The 24,248-nt window shown below is 40.8% G+C and overlaps 2 protein-coding genes across 9 annotated transcripts in view; one reads left to right on the forward strand and one right to left on the reverse strand.

The window, feature by feature from the left end:
- The window catches only part of GGACT (gamma-glutamylamine cyclotransferase), a 52,597-nt gene extending 46,335 nt beyond the window's left edge, over window positions 1–6,262 (forward strand). For all 4 annotated transcript variants that reach the window (XM_074859355.1, XM_074859356.1, XM_074859352.1 and 1 more), the window contains exon 2: window positions 2,497–6,262. In XM_074859355.1, coding sequence (XP_074715456.1) covers window positions 2,514–2,987 — 474 coding nt within the window. In that variant the 5' untranslated portion in view covers window positions 2,497–2,513 and the 3' untranslated portion in view covers window positions 2,988–6,262. The remainder of the gene's footprint in view (window positions 1–2,496) is intronic.
- PCCA (propionyl-CoA carboxylase subunit alpha) overlaps window positions 6,005–24,248 on the reverse strand; it is a 288,817-nt gene continuing 270,573 nt past the window's right edge. For all 5 annotated transcript variants that reach the window (XM_074859347.1, XM_074859348.1, XM_074859350.1 and 2 more), the window contains 3 exons: window positions 21,645–21,785; window positions 9,183–9,260; window positions 6,005–6,349 (listed from right to left, as the gene is read on the reverse strand). In XM_074859347.1, coding sequence (XP_074715448.1) covers window positions 6,281–6,349; window positions 9,183–9,260; window positions 21,645–21,785 — 288 coding nt within the window. In that variant the 3' untranslated portion in view covers window positions 6,005–6,280. The remainder of the gene's footprint in view (window positions 6,350–9,182; window positions 9,261–21,644; window positions 21,786–24,248) is intronic.

Raw genomic sequence — 24,248 nt, forward strand, 5'->3', positions numbered from 1 at the left:
CAATCCCCACTGGGACAAGTTTCTTCCTGAAGGATCTGTGTTTGTTATTCAAAACACAATCTGAAAGGTAATGATTTTTCTTATAAAAGGGAGTCAGACTGACTGAATATTAATGCTCTTTTTATTGTGAGGGAATGAGCTGCATCCAAAAAAAAACTCATTTATGTCATGAAGGATAAATTACACTGAAGTATATCTGATAAAATAGAGGGGGAAAAAAATCAGTGCAGTCTTCCTTAAGTGAAAGCAGTTTTCCAGTAAATACAGGCACACACTGTTTTTGCTTGGGAAACTGTATTCTGTTACAGAGAAAAACTGTTTACTTCACCAAGGGGGAAACTGCTTTGCTACCGAGTATTTTAAATGGCACTCCTCTTAGCCAGCAACATACCCCTTTTGGATATGGGTATGGATATTACCCACCTCCTCTAACAGTTTATTAAAATAAAAGTAGCAGAAACTTAATCAAGTTTCTACTTGCAGTCTGTTTTTAAAGATTTTTTTCAAACTTGAACTACGTTGTTCAATGACCCTCTTTCCAGAAGGAGCTGCATGTGCTCCTCTGATGTTGGGTGTCTGGCCCAGCGAGACAGCTGGGGGTGAGGCAGGCTCTGCCCAGTCAGTGACCAAGGGCAAAACGTGGGAAATCATCAAGCAGTGCAAGAATTGCTTCTGCCCTACAGAAACAATGGGGGATAAACAGGGCACAGCATGAAAAATAACTTGGGAACTACGAAGGTATTTTTTTTTCCCCCCTACCTTTAACTAAAGATGGCCTTTTATCCCATTTAAACCAATTTTGAGTGTTTTATCCTCACAGGTGAAACAGATGATGGTTCAGGGTCTGTTTTCAAGAAAGGGCTAGCACATGTGCAGATCAGCTCCTTCAGGTGGCTTAGCACTTTGGGTTCTATCTGGGGAAGAGGGGAGGAGCATGGCCTTACCTGGCCTTTCTGCCAGCATCCCTAGCTTCCAGTTTTGTTAGGGCTGAAACACCACATCCCCCTCCCAGCCCACCCCCAAGGTAAATAAATAGAAATAATGTGTACAGCTCCCTCAGACAGGAGGGGTGAAGGTGCATGTGAAGGCATTACCAGCTCTGCAAAGATCTATCAACAAGGAGAGCCGTCGTCATTCCCCTTCTCTGAAGGAGCAAGACAAATGTGTCCTTGGGCTGGCAATGGCACCTTTCAGACACCACCCGCTTGCTTGGCAGGTGGTGGCCGCAGGCCACCCCGCTTCTCTCCCTGGTGCCGCAGCTTGTTCTTCAGCCTTTCTCAGTCAGCAAGCGGGACCTCAGCACTGGGGTTACCGAAAATCCTTCAGCGTGTCCGTGAATTGACTGAACGCCAGGTTAAATTTGCCCTGCTGCCATGCCAGCGTGCCTCATTTTGCTTGTAAGGTCTGGCGTGAAAGCCTTTTTGTCCCTCTTCATGACAGACAGGTCCTCTGTTCGTCTTGGTGATGTCCCAGTTTGTACACAGTTAGCTTGCTGCAGCTACGAGCATCGTGCTGCTTGCTTTTCTTTTCCCTTTTTTTTTTTAAAAAATACCATCGAATGCATGCAACTGCAGCACAACAGGACCAGAAATTTGAATGTGTTAATTTGCTTTCAGATAATTAATGCCACTGTGCTTTATTTTACCATGAAACAAGAGGACACTCAAACTTCCAAACTGCAACCAGGCTCTTCTGTCACTGAATAAAATGTTGTTTCTCAAATACTGAGCACAGCCGTGGTGAAAGGAGAGCCTGAGCAGAAGAGGGAGGGAAGCAGGTGCTTCCCCTGAGCGTGCTGGACTGCACCCGGAGGTAGCAACACAGGGTGTCCCAGGTAGTGTGTGACCAAATCCATCAAGTTCAGGCTTTAATAAACAACCCACCCACCCCAGCAAGGGAAAACAAACTAACTGCGGCTTCACTCCTGCAAGTTTTAATAACTGGGCTTGACCTGGACTATTTAAACCATAAATGCAGTGGAGCAGCACAGGAAGGTGTCTGCTGAGCTGAACTGTGATTTTTTAATTTAATTTTTCCCCCCATAAAGGATATGCTACGTGGAGCATGTTTCCATCATGGGGATGGCTCCCTGGGTTGCTTTTGGGGTGTTACTGAACATGACATCACACTTACTGCAGCACAGCTCGCGTAATGGTGAGAAGTTAAAAATTGAGGTTTGGAGCTCTTCCTGAGGCTCGGGGATGCATTGGCTGATGTTGGGGATTCCTTAGAGAAACCATGGGATGTAATTTGATTACAGCAAAGAACTGCAAGGGTGATCTTCTCCTGGGGTCTGTTTTTCACTGTTACATTTTTGACTGAAAATTTTAGAGATACTTGAATTTAGTATGATATTTAAATGACATATAGGCCTAGAAGACCACTTTTGCACACACCTGAACAGTCTTGCGTGTACAACATGTCTTGGCGTGGCTGTGGTTCTCCAGAGCGTTGGCCAAAGCAGCCACATGGGTAACATATGCCTTTGTCTTTCAGCTTCTTTTGTAGGTACGATGGCTCGTGTCTTCGTCTATGGCACACTGAAGAAGGGCCAGCCCAACTACAAGCACATGATCAACACGGCCAAGGGGCTAGCGAAATTCCAAGGAACGGGCCGCACGGTGGAGAAGTACCCACTGGTGATTGCAGGAAAATACAACATTCCTTACATGCTGAACATCCCGGGCACAGGACACCACGTTGCTGGGGAGATTTACTCTGTTGACGACCAGATGCTGCGGTTCCTGGATGAGTTTGAAGGCTGCCCAGACATGTACCAGCGTACCCTGATGAGAATCGAGGTGGTGGAGTGGGAAGGGAAGGGCGGCGCGGGCGAGGGGCGGGCAGCTGCCGAGGGCATCGTGGAGTGCTTCGTGTACAGCACAACGACATACCCACCCGAGTGGGTCAGCCTCCCCTACCATGACAGTTACGACTCTTCAGGGAAACACGGCCTCTCCTACGTCCTACGTGAAAGCCGGGATTAGAAATGGGAGGTGACACAGCCTGGCCGAAGACGTAGTACTAAGCAAGTGTTGATCGGTAACCTTCCCAGGAAAGCTGTAATACCTTTTTATTAAAACCCAGGATCTCTTGTAACCTTCCCAACCCAGGAGCCTTGGCGCTAGTGTTGAAATCTTGTAGGCCCAGAGATGGGGACACCTGCCCTGCTAGTTAGTGTCCTCCTCACCCCTGCTAACCTGCTGTGAGTAACCAGGTTTGCACGAGGCGTAAAATAACTGTATCTGTGCACATCAGTTTTGAGGCCTAATTATTTTCTCAATCTCCCCCTTTGTCTCAGTGCATGACTGAGGTCAGTGAAAGGCAGAGGAACTAATTTTATTTTTTTACCTGAATTGACAAATTTTCTTGTGTAGTTCTCCAAGGTGGGTGGAATAATGATGATACTATTGCACTAATACCTGAAACTGATTTTTAAAAAATCATGTCTACAAACAAAGTAAGGCACAACTCACATTTAATATTGCCTTGTAATGGTGTTTAGTAGGTTACTGAATGTAAACAGAGATGACCATATAGATACTACGCACTTCAAGACAAATATGAAATTTCGGGAGAAGTAGAGAAAATTTAAAGACTATTCTTACTCTGTATTGCAATGTTTTTCTGAACTGGAAAAGAGTATTTTTAAAACATGTTTAGTTTTATAAGGTACTGTGAAGAAATATTAGAACAGTATAAGAGAATTACATTTAAAATACTTTTAATTTAACATTCTAAGCACTTTAGGTACCACTTCAGTTCACTGAGTGACTGTAGGGGGGCAGTGGGGGTGGGGGTGGTTTTGGGGACCAGGAAAAGCAAACCTGATTTCAGCTGCCCACCACGCTACAGCAGTTGCAGCTGTTGTGAGCACTCATTCTCAAGGTGACTTTTTGCCAAGCACTTTAACGCAGAACTTGCAACCATATGCAAACTGAATTTCCTAGTGGGGGGAGGATTTTATATACATTATAAAAATATCCAAAGGACCTGTATTGTGGTTATTGCAATATTTAAACTGGAAAAAAAAAAAAAAAAAAAAGATGGAAAGAAGACTATTGTCCCCCTGACCCAACCAACTGTGCTGGTGTCTGTACAATCTGGGAAAATTGTGGCTTTCTGTTGTTATGCTCCTGTGCCTTATATTTTCCTTCAACTGCAGTGTTTGGTGCATATAGATTGTACAGTATACAAAGCTGCCAAAGGGATGTAAGCAGGGAATGTATGCCATGCAGTGAGTCAAAGTATGATTAAATGTACTAAGGATACCATTATTGTACTTTTGCTTCACTGTCAGTAGCCCTGTGATGGCTGGAGATCAGGGTAGGGAATCAGCCCAGGGATCCAGGGTAAGGAATCAGCCTGAACTTTCATCAGGCGTAGGCACTGCTGCATCTCATTTAGAAAAACAGACAGAAAGTAGAATACTTGTGTCGCTTTACAATACTGGTTTTTTGTTTAGGGCAACCTGCAGAAGCTGAACTGTGCTCCTCTAGGAAGGGGCAAGATGGCATTAAGGAGACTTGTAGGAAGATCTGCAGGATGTCTGCCTCAGTTTCTCCAGCTGCAAAAGCATTAATTTTCCCAAAGGGCAGGTACTACCCAAACACTCTCCTTACTCATCTTGATGGGTTTTATAAACTAATTAACAAAGCAGATCCCTGTACTACATAATTCCCCCTTAGCCGTGTGATGTAGTTGGCAGTGACACAGTAACGTGAAAAAATGCCTCTTCAGTCAGTAGTTTCAAGCAGAATCATGAACCTTTTATGTCTGAATATGAGTCACCAGCCCTGTCACACTGTTTTTGTCCTTCACCTTCCGGTAAAGGGCCCAGGCGCCTCTGGCCAGAGGGGTTTTCTGGGAAGCAGCATGACTCTGCACATCCTAGGCAAGAAAATGAGAGCAGCCCCCCTCCTCTCTGGAGCAGTGGTCAAGGCACAGCAGGAACGGTGACTTAGAGGTATGTAAAAAAAAAACAGCTGCAGGAGGTGAGACCAAAGGTGGGAGTAACCCAGTGTCCTGTGGCCCAGCAGTGGGCAGCAGTGGAGGCCCAGGCGAGAGCACAGGGAGAGAGATGATGCTTAGAGCGTGCAGGGACTGCGGAGGTATCACAGCGTCTAGTGAGCTGCAGCTGCTGACTTACTGAGCTCGATCAATTAATGGAAGAAAGTGTCTCTGTTAACCACACACTAACATTTTGAACCCAGTAAACTTCTGGTATCTACACCATCTTGTGGCCTGGAGTTCCTGAGCAAGGAGGAAAAAATACACATCCTCTTACCTGTTCTGACCAAGTCACCAGCCTTCTCACTTCTGTTCATGTCTCTTAAATCTTCCTCTCCAGGCCCTCTCTGGTTTCCCACACTGGATACACAGCTCTTCCCATAGAATATAGTCTTGTGTTATGAACAGTCCTAGTTCTTCACACAGTCTTTAGAAAGAGCCTCTGCACAACAAAGGATCAGACACTTGGTCTCCCTTTCCTGTAAGAGTTCAGGAGGAGGCTTGGCCTGAGGGACAGCAAGTGCCTCTAGCAAGACCTTGGGGTGGCTAAGGGGCTTCAAGGACAGTGCCAGCCCCTTCTGTACGGACTGGCATCCAGTAATCAGTTGAAAGAAGATAAAGCGGGGAAAATTAGAGTATGGAGTCTGAATAAAAGAAGAAAATTCCCTTACAACTGTAAATGAAAATACATGGGGGAAGTCTGCAGTAGCAAAATAAAACATCTAACCTGTAATTTACATCTAGTCTATACGAAGGCTTCAAAATATTGCAATAAATCTGATCAGAATTTAAACCATAGGCAGTACGTGTTCAGTGCTTACACTGAGCATAGGAAAACTGCTCGGTTAACCACTCAGTGGTTCACTTTTCACTCTTACCAACCATTCTGTACAATTTGGCTGGGCCCTCAAACCAGTGATGTTACCATGGAGAAGATGAATCAGATTCAGGCTTCTGTTGTGTTTTCTTTTTTTAAAAAAAGAGGCTTTTCCTGTTTTAAAGCAGTAATGGTATTTTATTGATTTTATTTGATCCTGAAAAATCAAAGAATTACAAAGGTTATGTACAAGTATTTCTGGAAGTAAAAATCTGGGATCTGTTGCCAAGGTTTAACATCTGTGTTTGCTGTCTTAACCACTGATACAATAAATACGATTGTATAAAATCTTGCACATAGGACTGTCCACTTTCTGTGTTGAATTGCCTTAATCTTACTTTACGGATGAAAATAATAAAGGCTTAGCTAATTCAACAGTGTGGAGACAACCTTTCATTCCAGTTCCACCAGCAGATCTCCTTCTCCAACAGTATCACCAGCTTTGCAGTGTACAGCTTTCACCTACAGTACAGAAACAGAAATAATTTCAAAACTTCCTCAATAGTATGGTTAAATGGTTTGGTTGACATTGCTTATATAGAGTATCACATCTGCATGCACAGGGTAGATGGCCACTGTGCAACATTATGACCACCGCAGGGATCACAGATGCATGTATGTTGGAAAGGCCTCAAGAGGTTGACAGCTCAACCTCCAGTGTTCAGAGTCCAGCTGAGTTTTGAGTGTGTCTGAGAACGGAGACTCCATCACCTCTCCAGTGCTTCACCAAATTGTGTCCAACTCCCTCAAGGTATTCAGGCACCTGCCACTAACTGGTTTCTTATGACCTAGGTGCTTGAAGACCTGAACATCAGGAGTCAGCACTTTTAAAAATTAAAAAGCACCTTTCTTCCACCTGTGTGCACTGCTGTTCCATTACTACTAAAATTTTAAATCTTTTAGAGGACAGACTGACTCTTCAACACTCACACTTGGACGTTTCAATGAAATATTCCAGTATTTCATGCATTACAGATTTTAAGTAGAACTGAATTTTGGGACTGCAGCCATGAAGTGGGTTTCCCTCAATTCCCAGCCAGCTGGGATAGATTGATTCAAATCTGAATTGGGATCCTTTAACATAACTGAACTTGGGAAAGGGCTACCACTGTCAAATAAATGCAGCTACATCTGTAGATGAATTATATACTCACATACAGATTCCTGAACTTTAAAACAAATATACTAGTCTGGTTTCCTCTATAAAAGGCTGTAACGTGTTTGAATTCCCTTTCAGCACATGGAGCTTCAGAAAATATTTGAAGCTGTATATTACAGTTTGTTTGCAATATTAATTCAGAGCTCACACTGACATGCTCAAATCCTTGGTCAAAACCTTGTTCAGCAGTTAGGTCAGCTTAGCCATCCTAATGTTACCTTGGACTCCTAAAGGAAACTTGCAGCATACCCAAAATACTGGGCTACTACAGCTATTAATACAGCTATTACCCACGTCCCAAGTTTGAGAGCCTATAGCTACGTGAGCTGTAAGCATATCTTTGTAGCACAGGCATATTCACTGTGTTGCTCAAGAACTGAAGCTGAACACTGTACACGAGCAAAGACACTACGAGACATACAAAAAAGGGCTTTATTTCTAATCAATAGCTAGGCAGCCTACCCGATTCCTGAGTCTCAATCTTTCAAGAGATGAAAGAAGTGAAAAATATTCTACTTCTTTCTTTTCTTTTTCTACAAAGCCAAGGTTCAGCAAACATTGTAGCTGACTAGTGTTTCAAACCCCCCTAGTGACTTTTGACACGCAGCGGGGCCAGCCCCCCATTCTGACCCACGCGCAGCTGTCCCATAAGAGACAGGAGGCAACACCAGTTCCTCTCCATCTTTCCCTCATTTTTAAACCACCTGCACCTGGACTAAACTCAAAAGGGGGTGGGTGGGAGGGGGAATGGCATTGTAATTACAAATAGTCACTAAGTAAAACCAGTGGATGCAAAGAGCAGCAATAAGGAGTTAAAAGAAGCAAGGATGAAAAAATAAATGCCAGGGAATATTAATCATGTGAGAAAAAAATCTACAGGAATTAATGCATTGAAGAAAATAACAAAGTGGTAATGTTAGAGCAACAGGAGAAGGTACGTTCCCCCTGTCAGCAATTTTTTTCCTCAAGACCCAATTTTGCACTAGACACACCGGAAGAGGCAAGCCCCAGGTCCCAGTCTCAGTGACGATTTTAGTGCTGTGCCAAATAATCCTTTCTTGTAAACACACAAACAGTCCTTGGCATAAAGACCCATCTTGAGATCTCAGTGAATCTTGCCAGTGACACCCCAGAGCATCAGGCTCCTTGCTGCCTCCCTCTGGGCTAAGGGATCTCGCATTGGGTTTTGTTTTGCTATTTTTAATAACAAAATGGCAGTGCTTCAGGGAGAACAGAGGGGCCTATCCCCAGGCAGAAAAGGGCTTGGCCATGCTAAGAAATATGAGAACATATAATCCAGAACTTTGGCAAGGACTGTGACTAGCGACTCAAGAATGACTCTGTTCCCCCTTTGAAAGGGATGGATCAGGGGCCCGTGTCTCAATGATGGTTTCAGACTGTGAATTATAATCTGGCACAGGGATGCTCTGAGGCCCTGATTTAGGGGGCTGACAGTCCCCAGACCAGATGGGGTTTAAGGCATGCCCCTGTCATAGAAGCTTAACCAGTTCCCTGCCCAGAGCGCTGGTTTTGGTACATCCTGTGCTGCAGGAGGAGAGTCCCAGTGCAGGGGCTGCAACACTGATCCCCCTAGAAGCAAGACACCCCAATGCACAGCCTTGCAAAGCTTAACACATTTGCAGATCTAGGCTTCATATTTAACAGTCACAATAATAAAAAAATTGCTTTTCTCATCTTCCTGCAAAAGCACTTTCTATGCCTTGTTCTGAGTGGTTTGTTAATGTCAAAATGTTTGCCATTAATGAATTAACTGGCGAAGAGATCTCTCTTCTTCAGTTGCTCTCTGGAAAGATAGAATTTGGAGAAATGGTCTGCAACACCTTTCAATTCAACTTGGCATTGTAACATCATAGAAAACAAATCATTTAGGAGTAAAAGTGTTATATGAATTTCTGAAGCCAGTAAAACTATTTCCTGCTGTGCTATCTAAGGCTCAGAACTACTTAACAGCATTCACAGCAGATGCAAATGTTAAAAATTAAAGACACCTCACTTCGAAAGACTTGCAACAATCAGACTTAATTCCTTAACAACCAGAATCCTCCTTTTTTCCTTTTTAAATTCTATCCTATTTGACAAGTTGCATATGGTTTTAAGTGACCCAAGGTAGCTTACCTTGCCTGTTTTAGCAGCAATCATACTGTTCTGCATTTTCATTGCTTCAATTACACAAATCTCTTGACCTTCCGAAACCTGGTAAAATTAAAGCAGTACAAAATGAGGATAGAGGAATTGAAATGCTCTAAGTGTATGTGATTCTTCTGCTACAAAGACTTCGGTGGCACAAGTCAAGTCAGTCAGCTACACAGTCACGACACGATACAATCACAAATCACAGTTGCTTGCAACAAAACTGGCAGCAAAATAGGGAAAAAGGAAACACCTGCTTAAAACTATCACTCCAGACAAACCTGAAAGGCTCCTCTTCCATCCCATCCATGCAGCTCCAACTTCTACAGTTCAAATTTCACATCCACCACAGTTCGACATCAATTAAATTCAGAGCAAAATTTAATTTGTGCAATTTTAGCCAGGGAGCCTTTGCTTTGCTTCCCTGGCGCAGATCCCACGGATACTAATCCTGATTCAGAAGCCAAAAGTTTCTTGGCGCATGTCCAGGGGAGCACGGGCTGGAAGCTCTGGCAATACCCAACGGGCTAATGCTGAGCAGAGTCACACCTCTGCACATGGCAGCATCCTGAAGGCGGCTGATGACTTCGAACTGATGGGAGGGAGCATGCCTGTGAGGAACCACCACCTCTCATCCACAGGGGAGGCATCACAGACGCAAAACCATCATTTTCACCACAGCTGATAGCTCTTAAAGGAAAACATTCAAGTCTCCTCTTTCTGCTTGTTTGCACTCTGCAAACAGGCATGCACAAGCTCAAAGTCACCAGTAACCCACTGGGCTTCTCTGCTGGGCTCCCTATGCCTCCCAGATTCTCTCTCCAGTGCTTTGGACCACACTGTGCCAAGGAAACGGCTGCTCAGGGCAGAGGGGGGCTGCCTATACATGAGGGAAAAACCACAGGATTCAGAATTTATCCCTCATGTAACCCAGCGATCAGCCAGTCATCCTACAAAGACAATGTATGCCAGAGAGGGAAGGGCGCTAGGCCCTACATGCTAGTATTTAGGATTTATGCAGCTACAGCCCTCTAGGATGCCTGGCTCTGAGTGCTCACTGCAAGTCTTTTCATCTTTTGCACATGTAGTCTGCCATTCACTCATCATCCCAGCAAATGTGGGATGCTTTCACTCTGATGTCAAAGTTTCATTAAAGAGGGTGATTTGAGACCTGCAGAGATCTGGTTTATGCGTTGTTCTATGTGCCAGTGCCCTCAAAATGTATTTGTTTATATATATACACACAGATATATTTCTCTAAATATATGTAAAATGAATAATACATCTTTAAGGACAAGTGTGTACCACTTTGGAGGAATATACTGTCTAAAGACAGGTGTGAAGTCAGAGATCAAGTGCATATTGAAGTACATTCTGAAAATTTAAATAAAGCTTTTTTTCTAAAGCGTGCACTAACAATGACTGAAAAACATCAATATCTGCCTATGGATTCTGAGCAAGACAGAAAAAAAGATGTTACATTAAAAGGTGCTCACACAGGCTTTCTCCAACAGACTGCCAACAGCAACATGACAGGCTTTTTGGGCTAAATAAGGAAAACATTTGCTATGGGAACATGGTGTACTAACCAGATACAGAGAATAACCAACACCCAACACTTGCAGAAATTCCATCCTGAGCTTCAGGCAAGCATTTAAGTCATTAGCAGTGTCAAATTCGGTGAATAGTATCAAAGACTTGTTCTCTGTCCCCAGTTATTTCCCCTCTATTCCCTCTCCCCATCTTTTGTCTCCTTCCTTCTACACCTGCTGTTCTGCCTGTAACCCTGTCCCAACAGCTCTTTATTTACTTCCTCGCTTCTTTTCTTCCTCCCTATCTCACTGCTCAGCTTTTCTTCTGTCTCATCTGAACTTCCCAGGCATTTGTGAGGATAAGACGAAGCTATGAATATCTACTTCTGTTAAAAAAAAAAAAAAAAAGGAAAAGGAAGAATGTTTGTTGGAGGGGGTTTTTTAATAGCCTATTTCAGAAAGAAATTTGCCCACCCTCTGGTTAAACTCAGCTATGAGAGCACCAAGAACATAGGCCTCTAAAGGTTGATGAAGATTAAGATGCTAAGGAGTGCAGATCTGAATTGAGTGGCCTGATTTCAAGGGCACAAGAAACTCTTCCCTTGAGCCCCAGTGAGATTCAACTGTAACATGGCTTCATCAGGTGGATGGCATGCAAATGAACCAGTTAGCCATTATCTAAACAGAGTTCTGGAAATACATCTACTGGAAAAGTACAGCGCTAAAATGCCAGGAAGTATTAGTGGTTGAGAGACGGAAATGTCCATGAATTTGAATTTCTCCTCCGTTTCCCCCTTTTCTCAAAAATAAATTTTTGTGTTTTATGTAATATCTGCTGGGTTGATGACAAAGGAAGGCCTGGGAAGGAAATACCTCCCCCAACCCACAAAATATATAGACAAAGTATCCAGTTAACGTCTTGTCTTACTAATTTGGAAGAAAGGAGGCACTTTCAGCAGGTACCACATGTGAAAATGCTGTGTCAGTACTTCTGATGATGGGCAATTTGTTGAAAATTACCTTGGTGAAAGTGTCACTTAAGCAAAGAAGTTTAATTACTGTTCTTATGTTAAACCTTTACAGCTCCACTCATTGTGTTGCAAAGCGACAAATCCTAAAATTAGGCACTTGTATCTCTCTTTTCTCTTTTTCAGTCTTTTGGGCATTGTCCAATTTCTTTCATTCCATAATTGCACATATCCTTCTGCCTGTTACTTAGCCTGCAAATGAAAACTGCAGTGATGTGTACAAGTTCTTGCTTTTTAACTTATTTAAGGATTTATTTGGACCATTTTTAATGTTGCATTTTCATCATATAATTTATTTCATTCAGTGGATGGTAAACCAATGTAAACCACTTTACATTGGTTTACATTTACATTCTGGTGCTTTACATTTCCATTTAGAGAGGTCTCAGTGATGACCCAAATCTGTCAAAACAGGCAAATAAAATCAAACAAAAAAATCTGATGGATTGGAACCAAGTGAAATATAAGGGCTCCTTTTCTTAAATTAAACTTGGGTATCTTTCTCACAGAGCTACGCTACAGACAAATCTACCTTTACATTGCTTGGAACATCAAAATAAATGAGCGATTAACTATTAGACCTGCAGTCTGTATTTTAGTAGTTTGTTTCTGCATGGAGCAGTTCAAAGTAGCTGTTCAGTTTTGCTCTCCACAGAGTGAAAAGGAAAACAAAAGAAGCCAGAAAGAAAGAAAGGAAAAGAAGAAAAACTCATTGAAGAGGAGGGCGCTTAACATCTCGAGGTTGCTAACAACTCTGATGTGAATTTGGGAACAGTCAACAGCACTGTTTGAATAACTCAGGGACTGCATGGTGGTTGTTATCTCCTCTGGCCAAAAGGTTACACACAGGACAGGGAACTGTCTCCAGTCATTTCCTGACCAAGCAACTCACGACACGGGGTGGAAGCAGAATTTGAGAAGCAGCAACCCCGAGCCACTTTCATTGCACCTACAGGAGGACCGTAAAGACTAATTGCACTTACAGATAGGTCTCTTTAAAACTCAGAAACACAAAAAGACAACGCACACCCGAGGGCATTGCTACCACGGGATCTTTGTGAATATGGTACACTTTCCTCAGACTTTTGTGCATCATCTGATAAAGACTTAATGATTTTGACAGGACGTCTTCAATGTTAGGCTTACAAAATGGTCACAAGCCCCACAAGTCTTTCTGATAAAACCAATCGGCACTGATGTATTCCCCCGCTCCCTGTCTAATTGGTGTAAAGTTTGCAGATCTGAATCCCCTATCTTTTATCCAGCTTGCTGCGTCCTCTCCTTTGACATGAGGTCAGGGTTCACATTCGCATCCGATTATCGAAGTGGCACTCATTAACCGGCAGCCTGCCTCGCACCAAAATGAGTTCGCTGGAAAGGGAACTCAGCCCATTTACTCAGCAGATTTTAGCATTTTAAGGAGGCCTGAATGTCACACAGTATTGCTACGTTTTGAGGAGTTTCAGACATCTCCAGCTGATGATTAATTGTGAGTGATGGGAAATAAAATCCAGTAAAGCCAGCTGCTTGCCATGGTCGGCAAAATTACTATAATGGATATAGGCTGCCAATTTTCCAGTTTTACTGGCAAGTCTTCCAAGTGTAATTAAGGGAAGTTATAAATGATATGGAAATCTATCAAGTCCCATTTATTTTCAGAGGACTCTTTCCCCTGAGACTTTTATCTTCAAGCTTATAGTTTGCTTTGTTGTGCTAATGATTTAAACCACTTCTTATTTCTGATTAAAGCCCCCAATATCCTTCATAAGAAGTTAGATCCACTTTATTCAGAAGGATTTAAAGAAACAGAACCCTCTTTAAAGTTGTGTTTGTTAACTGTACTGAGCTCTCGCTTCCTCTGTGGATGCACAACAGAGCATCCTCCATCTTAGGCACCTCGCTACTGTCTAGACTTCTGCTTCTGACAAATTCTGGGGATTGGGAAGGATCTGGTGGGGGGCAAGGAGGGAGGGAGGGTGGGAAAAGAGGAAAAAAAAAAAATTAAAAAAAAAATCCACCCTCAACAAACCCCCAACTTCCCTCCAAATCCTAAATCCTCAAAAAACAAAGATCGTAGGTGCTGCCTTAGAAGCTGGGCATTTAGCACAGGGTGGTGTTGCTCACTAATGTTGTTTGATTTGGAATAAAAGCATGAAAATGATGTGCAAAGGCCTAAAATTGGAGATGTAAAGGATGACTGCACAGTATTCCATTTCTCAATTTCATCCTTCAGAGCCACAAAATGGGGGTGATACAGTTACTGGATGAGATTTACAGTAACAGCTGTGGTCTTCCCACACAAGGGAGGACCTTCTAATGGGCTAAGGTCTGTTTTGAACAGACGGGGAGTAGCAAAACAAGGTTCCCTATTAAGGGTGTGCAGTAATATTCCTGATAAAGAAAATGAGTAGTGGTAGTCAGATTGCTTTAAGAGACCTAAATCTCCTCTTGCTGTTAAAAAAAAAAAAAATAGAGCTATTTTAGAAAATGCTAACTGCTAAATAAATGAAAGACATGTAAATGTAAGGGTTTGTTTTTTTTCTTAATCTCCTCGCTACGAACTGTAAAGAATGCATAGGAACCAGTGCCAGGGGCATATGGCTTTCTCCTGTGCTGAACATTCATACAAAAGACAGGTTCATCAGTCATTGGAGTATCTGGATAAAAAATTAGCTCCTGATGGATGGTATTTAGAGCTTACCTGCTGCTAGTACATTACCAGAGAAACACAGGTTTTGAAACCCACATGACATTAGAAACTGCAGACCATGAAATACCCCACGTGCAAGCGCACTCATAATGTACGCCAGGTTATACAAAATAAGAAATAAGCTATTTAAACCCTCTGCCTAAAATTGGGCCCGCTGCAAGGAACCCTGGGTCAGCCCTACACAGGCCAATTAATGCACAGCATCTGCTGTATAGAAGCCGTGCATGAAGCACTTCCGAATGATTTCAGCAATTAAAAGAAAACTGTTTCCTGCCTGTTCTGACAGCAACTGTTTCAATGCAAGAGTGAGCACCAAATCATTGTGTGCAGCTGAAAAAATTAAGTCTTTTTTTTTTTTTTAATCTTGTGAAAAGGGGGTGGGAGGGATGAAGATTTCTTACAGAATCGGATCGTTCTTTTGTTGTCCGACATTCTGTGTTTTTCTGCCAAATTAGACAGAAGGCTCCGAGGGTTTATGGGGCCCTCTACAGTATCACCTTCTGGTGCACTGTGGCTCCCTAAAAAGATGGATCAATATCAACCCTGCTGATTTGCCTACAAAAGTGAAAATCCCTCAATTACATTTTTAAGACCATTATATTTAGAACACAGGTGCTCTGATGCGTAACATTTTTAAGGCTCTCGGAGCTGAAGGGAAAAAAAACAATGACAGCCCCGAGCAAAAACAGTCTTAGGTTTGGTTAAAAGTGAAGTGAGAATTGGATTTTATTGATATCTCCTTTCTCAGCTTTGGGGAGACACCAGTAAATATCCCTTGCAATTTCCACTATGCTGTGACTTATGTCCCTGTTAAGCCTTGTAAGTAAGAAGGGACAATGCAAGACAGTGCCATATGAAATCCAGTTACCGTCTCTTGTAGCCTTCTACAAAATAATCACAAAAATTCATCTTTTTTATGCCTGCACAAAACCACCAAACAGTGAATTAAGTATGCATTCACTATCTAAAACCCTTATGAAGATACTGGGATTTTTGTTTGTTTGTTGTTTAAACTTAGTCCATGCTGGTATCATTCCCTTCCCAGATTTTTTTCTCTCTGACTTGGCAATCTGGCAGCAAGCATCCAACAAGAAAACAAATCAAGAGGAATTGGATGAGCAGCAATTGAAATTCCTTGACATTGTCCATTACCATGTAACATAATTAGTGCAGGTTTTCCCTTCTTTCCAAATTAACTTTGAAACCAGAGCTACAGAGCTGCAAATATAATTAGCGGCAATTAATAGTACTTGACAAATCATTATTAAACTTTTTTTGCCACTCTCCTTTAACAAATGAATCCAAAGATAGCACATCCCAAATTTTGTGACCTCTGACTAACCAAAGGTCAGTGATGTCCCCCTGACAGCACTCAGCACTGGTCACTGCACTCTCACTTATCCAAAACACACTTCCCCAACTGCTTCCGAGACCCCAGCGTGTTGGGGAAGTGATACACAGGCAGAGCACTCCTGGGGGCGATTCTTGTGCTACTCAGCACAAGGTAAGGCTTAGTTTCCATCACACCAATCTTTATCAGTCACAACTTTTTTAGTAACAGCTAAAAAGTTGCTTATCATTTGAAAAGGCAAAGCACACCAATAAAACAAAACAAATAAAATAAAACAAACAACACCAAAAACACACACACACACCCCCAAAAAAAACCCCTCAAACTATGAATTCTTTGCAAAGGATGGTAGCATATTTCCCCTAGGAGGAAACTCTAATAATATTGACTACTTGTACCTCATCATCAGAATAGGATTTCATTCTTAATTACACCCTACTTGAACACAAATCTTAAGACTGTGCAACTGCATAAAGATATAGAAGAAAAATCGATTCAAGTCAAATATAAAAAATGACATAAATATGTTATGAGCAATTACTTTAGTTAAGGGGTTTTTTAATGTAACCACAGTTACTACTTGAAGCCTCATTTTATAAGAATGGTGAAGTATTTGAATGCTTTTACTCTTGAAATTTCACAACTGTGAAAATGTTTTCATTTCCTGTTTGCCCATAGTTTCTTCCCCACCAAAAATAGACCCTAAAAAATTATTTAATACACAGAATCATAAAAACTACATGAGGTTTGTGACCACATTTGGTCAAGTTTGCAAACTCCCTTTAACTGAAAAATGCAGTTTATATCTGCTCTGGGAACACTGAAGAACAGGAGAGAGGAAACAAGGGAAAAAGGGAAAGAAAAAGGAAAAACAACAGAAAAAAAAGGTTCACACACAAGAGAAAAATCTTATTTGAATTTAAGAATGTCTTACTAAATTATTGATACCATATTCGTCTAAATAAAATGTGAAACTGTTACTTAAGCAAATATATTTTTACTGTTCTTCCTGGTTGTTATTTCTCGGTTATAAAGATTTTAATTTTTTTTTAGATTTTGAGGTCTGAACAGCAAATATGATTTAAAACAACACACAACTGGCTGATGGCAACAGGTAACTTTATAACTTCACCATTTTTTTCATGAGAACGAATGATGTAGTGAGAAACAGAATTTAGGAAGCTGGTTTGGTTTGTTTTTTAGTAGTGAGCATTTCAGCAGTAGAGGTCAAGCAAAACATATCTTTTCCCATAGCAAGAACTTTCCAAGGCTTATGAAATGGAAAATTATGGAGAAAGGCTTTTTTAAAAAAAACTATTCTTCTAAAGAATAACAAGAGAAATTGAAATAACATGCAGACAACTGAACTGGAAGAGGAATGCAGTTTAAAAGGACTGGAATGCAGCTTAAAACATCTTCCTTGGTTGTTTTTAAAATGTGGAATCACTGACAGTAATGTGTTTTGTAAGTTATACAACTAAAAAAGCAGCCTTCAAGTTACCCACTTTTGAAATTACTGAGATAATTAGCATATACATTTAACAGCTGACATCTTGGGAGAAAAAAATCATCCCATGCAGTATCAATACTCATGGCTACACTAGCATCAATGTGAAATCACAATAAATTTTAATATGAGAAAAGTCCATTTAAAGATTGGTTTGAATGGTGATAACTTCCAAAACCCAGGGTAATCTTGAATTACTGGAAAGAGAGGAAATTTAGAAGCTTAGGTAAAAATAATTAACTGTCCTTTTAACTGTAGTCCTACAAAAATTCAGGCACCCTGGGGTGTTTACCCAGAGGTGCTTTCCTTTTACATATTTATGGATGGAGGAATCATTAAAGTGATTTAGGATACCAGTAACTGTGTTAGCTTATTGACCAAGACTTGGCTTAGTAATGCCACCTGTTCTGCCTTATTTAACTAAAAAACAACGAACAGAAACATACAGCTAAAAGAAAAATATCTTTTCATTTCTAACAGATAGAAAGCTGAAAAGGCAAAAACTATATCCATAGGCAAAAATACAGCAAAGGCTACAAGGCAATCAGGACAGTTAGTATCTTTTTTTGTTTCTGTGGACAGTTCAGACTACCAAAGAATGAATCAGTTGTGGGAGCATTTCATGTGGCTTGCTTTAAATGGGGTACAACAACATTGCTTTACCTGTTCAACCAATAGGATCTTGGGCTTTCCTTTCTCCTGCAATTTCAGTGCACAGAATCCTACATGCACAAAAATCAAGCCAAGCAACTCAAGACAAAGAAGAAATATTTGCAAGTGCCTGCCTATTTCCTGCCCTCTAAGTAAAACAGTGAATTGGTGTAGCTTTAGTAGGTTTTTATGGTGCTTTATTTGTGGTAGTTGTGGTGAGATTAAAAACACGTGCAGTGCCATCTCCACACTCTGGCATAAAAATGCTGTGGTGTGCTGGCAGGGCTGGCTTGTGCTGCCATTGGTGTCAGCAGAAACAGAACGAGTCCCTTGTCTGGACTCTTGAAGGCCAGTGATTTCTCTGGCCCTTGGCACCATGGGGAACCAAAATGTAACTCTCCCAAAACCAAATTTCATCCTAATGCACACTCATCATTAACAATCTGATAACAAAATAAACATGCAAACACATGACTGTGTTATCAAGAGTAATGTAAGCTAAATTTATATCTTCTTTCCCTAAATAATATTAACCTCCTTTCCAGTCGGCCAGATTTCAAAATGTTTTGTTGTTTATGTTGCTTTCTGCTTCTGAGTGCCTTCATTGTGTTTCCAGGAATAATTGAGTGACAACTAATTACAGTCTTCTGATCACATGAAGGAAAATAAAGAAAGTAGAAAGTAACTAAAAAGCTAAAAAAATTGGCAGCATCACAAGTTCTGCTTCTCCCTAAATGACTTCCCCACTGTGTTACTAAAATCTATAGATCATCTTACAGACAAAAGAAAATAAATTCCTTGCATATGCAATATCTTTTGGCAAAAATGAATTGAAAACTGCTTATCAGACCAGCTGGATAGAGGATGCTCACACAATCTTCTATCGGGCTTCATCAGACCAAAGTATTTTTCAGCAACAGCAGTCAAACAAGAACACTATGCTTCAAGGAAAAACAATGATACATTGAGCGAGGAAAACTAATGCAGAGATCAGCGTCGCCTTCTCATTTGGCTAAGGACACACAGAGAGGGACTAACAAACACCATATGCTTTACCTGACCAGGTGTGATGCCCTATAGCTGAACTGCAGGCAATAAACACGAGTTTGCACGTGTGGCAGCCATTCAGACAAAACCAAGATGTCCCTCTTCTAGGAGTTTCTTTACCATTTGTAAAGTTACACCTGAAGGAAGGGTACAGCAGCCCAGCTCCCTGTGTTACCAACCGCTCTGAGAGCACCTCTGTGAGCGCAGCACTGTTGCAGAGACTGTGCGGCACGAACGCTGTTTAGCACAGACCACACGTTAGGAGAAAACTATCTCAGAGCAGGTAATAACCAGGCAGCTTTACTGCTAGTGGCAGCAACACCTGAGTGGAAGGATGGACAGCTACCTCATGCTCTCCCATTTTTCAGCCGTGCTGTTTTCACACGCCATGCAAATTTGAGCTGCCCAAACCCAGATGCAAACACAGAATAGTAGCTATTTAAATTCCCATTTCTCCAGCACACTAAAGAAATCAAGACTCTTCCCAAGCAGTGCAACAAAAAGAGCTGTATTTATCAGGGAGCTACAGTTCCCTGCCCATCATGCCTTGAACAGCTGTAGTGAGTGAGCCGGTTTCTGACGGACAGCCAAGATGTGTAATCTGAATCACACCATCCCACTGCTTATTCAGTGCCGATAGCTGATGCTACCCTCATCTCGCTCACTGGCTCGCTTTTTTTTTAACGTTTTGACACTAGTCCTGAAAAGGAAGGATTTAAGTTAAACCCTTTTCAACAACGCAAATGTGTTTTTGCAATTAAAGCCACACAATTAGCATTGACAAGCTCAGGTCAGCAGTACATAGATTATGTCGTTCAAATGCTCTGCCACTCAGTCCCTCCAGCAAAAGCTGCGGGAGAGGAGAAAAAAAAATCTCCACACATTATTTAACAACTTGTGCTCTGATGCACTGCACCACTTGTGGATTTGTTTATTTGATTTATTTATTTACTTAAAATCTCTCTGGCTCTGGCCTCCTTCTCCACTGGTTCTATTCCTTCAAGACAACAAAAACTATTTTTCAGGGCAGGAAGGCTGGTAACATTTAGCAGAATTAACTTCTCAGAAAAATCTTAAATTTGAAAAGGCTCAAAATCCTTGCCTTAAAACTGTTTCCTTTCATTCTTCCCCAATAAAAAAGTATTTGCTTAAGATCTCCCTCACTCAGCCACTCATACTGCATAGACACAGAAATCACAAATTTCTATGTCCATGCAATGACATAGTGATTCATTTTAATTGAATACTGCTGGTTTTAAAGGTATAAACAGGGTGTGTGTGCATGTATAGATCACAAAACCAGAAAGCTAAGTGTAGAAGCTGAAATAATTTCTCTCTTGATGATTTTTACTCAGTCATACTTAGTTCTGTTTTCTCAGAAATGTCTTGATTTCATTAATACAAACATTTGCACCTACAGATCTTTAATATTAACATGATGACTCCCTTCTCTCTGTAAATAGATAGGAACAACCACATATTCTAAAACTGAAAGTGGCATCATAGCAAAATTTAAGCACACAAATCACTTTACCAGCATGATTAATGACCATCACATAGTAAGTGCAGTGCTAATTTTGGACTTGAGATCTTGATCCCATTTCTACATCATCTCTCAAAAAAAATCTGTTTCATTGTCATAAATTATGAACTCTGTGACTAAACCTTCCTGTTTGTATCTAAGTGCTATATACATGTTTATGGCATCATTTAAGTGACAATAATACTTTAAAATTAATCAGCACGATCTGATTCAAATATTCCTGGGTCTGCATCACTCTACTGCTTTCAATGGTTATGAGAGATAAGGGCCCTGACCTTAGAAATAACATATGCTACAATGTGGTAGAATTTCATATAAAGTTGAGTTCAAGTAGGTGTTTATATGTAACTCTAAAACTGTATGTACATTTGTTTCCAGCTCAATGCGAGATAAGCAGCACTGGAAATCCTCAGGACAACAGCAGCACGTTCTGTTGCCCTTCTGTATGTGAAGTTCATTCCTTCTGCAGGACAAGAGGATTCCCATAAGAGACTGGGAATTCCCAGCATGGACAGCATGGAATTCCCAATTGAGGAAATTCATGTGTCTTGCAAAATGCTAACATGAGGATTCTTAACAAAAAAAACCAAAAAAACAAAAAAAAAAAGGGGGGGGGGGGGGGGGTGGAGAGGGAGGAAAAGAAAGTTAAATACCTATCCTGTGTCCCTTCTGTTTAGTAATATTTTCACTGCTTCAGGGCAGAGAATCAACAATCCCCTCCTGCTAGCACTAACAGCATATATATACTTAAGTATTCTTACATGCACGTATAGACACACACAATTTTTTTCCCCCTGCCAAGGCATTTGTGATACAAAACCAAGCTATTTGTTGAGTTTCAGCTGTGGACTTGTACCCAGCTGAAAATTTTCCTTTTAAAGCCAGTTCAATTTGAATTGTGCTTCCTTATTAATTTCTATAATCCAAATGAAAAGCAGCACATATCCTTCAGCACACTTTATTCTATAGGTGATGTACATAAAAAAAGCAACCTGTGACCTGTAGTTTCAGTTGCACCAAGGAGAAATTTCTGTGGAATATATAATGAAAATGCAGATACATAGATCACATTTCTTACCGTGTCCCCAGGCTTGACAGAAACTGCCACCACTGCTCCAGGCATGGGAGATCTCAAAATGCTGGAGGTGTCCTCTGCTGCTTTCTCTGGCATGTACTTGCTCAGCTCAGCAGCAACCTTCGTCAGTATTTGTAATTTGTACTAAAGAATAGGAAGAGGAATGTTTTAGAAAACTGCACCTTGGTGAATTCCAGTCAATAATCTGCACTATTTTATGGCATGTTTTTATATAATACATCTGTTATCTGTTATTCACAGGAGTGTCTAAAAATCACTGTTTGAAATCTTTATTGAGAGTTTCATTTTCAGGATGTAGAAAGAAAAATATGTAACCCAAATCTGAAGCAATGAGCACATAAAAGGAAAGAATCAAGTACAGTAGTAAAGAAATGTCAGATTCATTTAAAAATTGGGGGTACAGAGGGGAGGTACAAATTTTAAAAACAAATATCCTTATGCTTACTGCATGTTATCTTTAGTGGATAAGGAATATTGAGGGATTCGTTTCCAGTGCTGTACTGAATTGGAAATTGACCTTTTGGGAAAGTCTGTCAGATTTTCAAAGAGATGATTGATTTTAAACATTATGTTTACTTTTTAATCATGTATTTAATGTTTGAAGTTAATGACTTGCTTAGATTTGCGATTAAAACATATCAAACAATTTTGATTCCATTTTTTCATGCACAGGCAGAATGATGGAACATTGTGGTTATATTGAATATACTTTATCTGTAATAAAAACTGTTCAGCAGCTGTTCTCTACCTTGAGGAAAAAAAAAAAGAATGTTTTTTCTAGTATGTTTTATAGCATTTAGAAATGGAAAAGAATATGATGACCTTCCAGTGTCTGAGAGCATCCCTTTAAACAAAACCTTTCTGAAAACACGTATGTGTGTATGTACACTAATTTCGGCTCCAGGGGGTTAGCTTTTAAAAACTTGTAATCACTTTGAAAGATAATTTCACTGCACTCGGATGGCCTTCACGTTTGTCCCAGTGCACCTGAACGCCAAAAGCCAGTAGATGGCAGCAGGTCTCTGCGTGAAACTCCCACCTCGCCAAGGCCAACCCAGTGAAGACCAGCACAACACTTCATCAATAATTTAAACAAAGGTTTTAATAATAAGCACTGGATGAACTGCATTTACAATTCAAATGCATATTTTGCTGATGTAAAGTTCAACACCTTGCTTTGAACAGTATGTTTTCCTCCAAAACAATTAGCTATTGTTTTATTAGCAATAAAACGTCTTTACTTTTCATTTTTACACAGACAGAAAAAATCCGATATCCTTATGGTGAAGGTAAAGGGGGACTCTACCTTCTGCTTCTGTAGAGAGTAGAACAAGGTATTTAGAAATACATGCAAAAGGCAATTAACTCTGCAATGACATCTTTAAAAAGCAGCTTTCAAAGCCAAATTAAAACAACGTAATAGAGGATTATCATCCCTCATAACTAGCGTTTGGACACACAAGATTATGTACAACGAACAGGGCAGCCGTTCAGTTAGAAATACTTGCTTCGAATGAGAAATACAAGCAAATGGTTAAATGAAACAATCCTCTACCACCACCCCAGTAAATGCAATAAAATGCCACAATATTCCCTGAAGCTGTAAGTGGCACCCAAAGATTTGAGAACCCCTTCCCAAACATGTGCCTTGGTTACAACTGATGTGGCGCAGGGAAACCAGCACCATTTTGTATGCAAAAAGCTGCTTTAACTCCAAGCCTCCTGCAGGCATCATCATGACAACTAAAACTGTGGTGCTTGCGTTTTCCAACCCAAAATAAAGCTAGTTCTCTCCCTGCACAAGCCACTACATTCAACACAGTGTGCTCTGTGCAGTTTCTTTTTCTAGAAGTAAAGCGTGTTTGTGCGTATGCGTGCACCTATGCACACTTGTATCTATGCTGTGGGGAGAGAGGAGGTGATGCCTACAGGAGATTTGATGACATAAGTTGCAAACAGAATTGCAGCAGTGTGACAAGTCAAATAATAACATCTTATGCGTGTTTCTTTACTCTTGAGTGTCTGTTTTGCAATCAAGACATACAAGTGTCTGCCAGTTTCTGAAGGATATGATCCTTAAGTGAAATTACTGTGCAAATAAAAGCTTTTTACTCCTATTAAAATTCATCTGAGTCATAAGTGGCAAGGAAAAAAAGCTTGCAGAGTGTATTCTGCTGTCAATCTAATAAACATTCTGTGCAGAGGGACTATTTATCAAAGATAAATTGTACTTAAAAGTCCTTCATTAAATCTATGGGGGGGAATATAATTACACCAAATTGCACAGTTTCAGTATCCATGGTTAGTGTCTTCTTTGTACTCAGAGTTTGAAAATAAAAGAAAAAAAAAGAAAAGAAAAAAGGAAGAACACAGAAATAAGTTAGATTTGTGGACTGTGTTGCCTCTTGCAAGAGACTATTTTGATATGATTTCAAAGGATTGGGTTTAGATGCCATTTAGTTTTTTAAGCCACATATAACACTTCCGAGCTGCCCAATTTCAAAATTTAAACTTGAAGTGAAAGCTAGACCTTCTGCATTCATCTAGGTTACAGTATTTCGCAGGGACTGAAATACAGATTTGCCT

This window comes from Strix uralensis, chromosome 2 (genome assembly GCF_047716275.1).
Source record: "Strix uralensis isolate ZFMK-TIS-50842 chromosome 2, bStrUra1, whole genome shotgun sequence".
NCBI lineage: Eukaryota > Metazoa > Chordata > Aves > Strigiformes > Strigidae > Strix > Strix uralensis.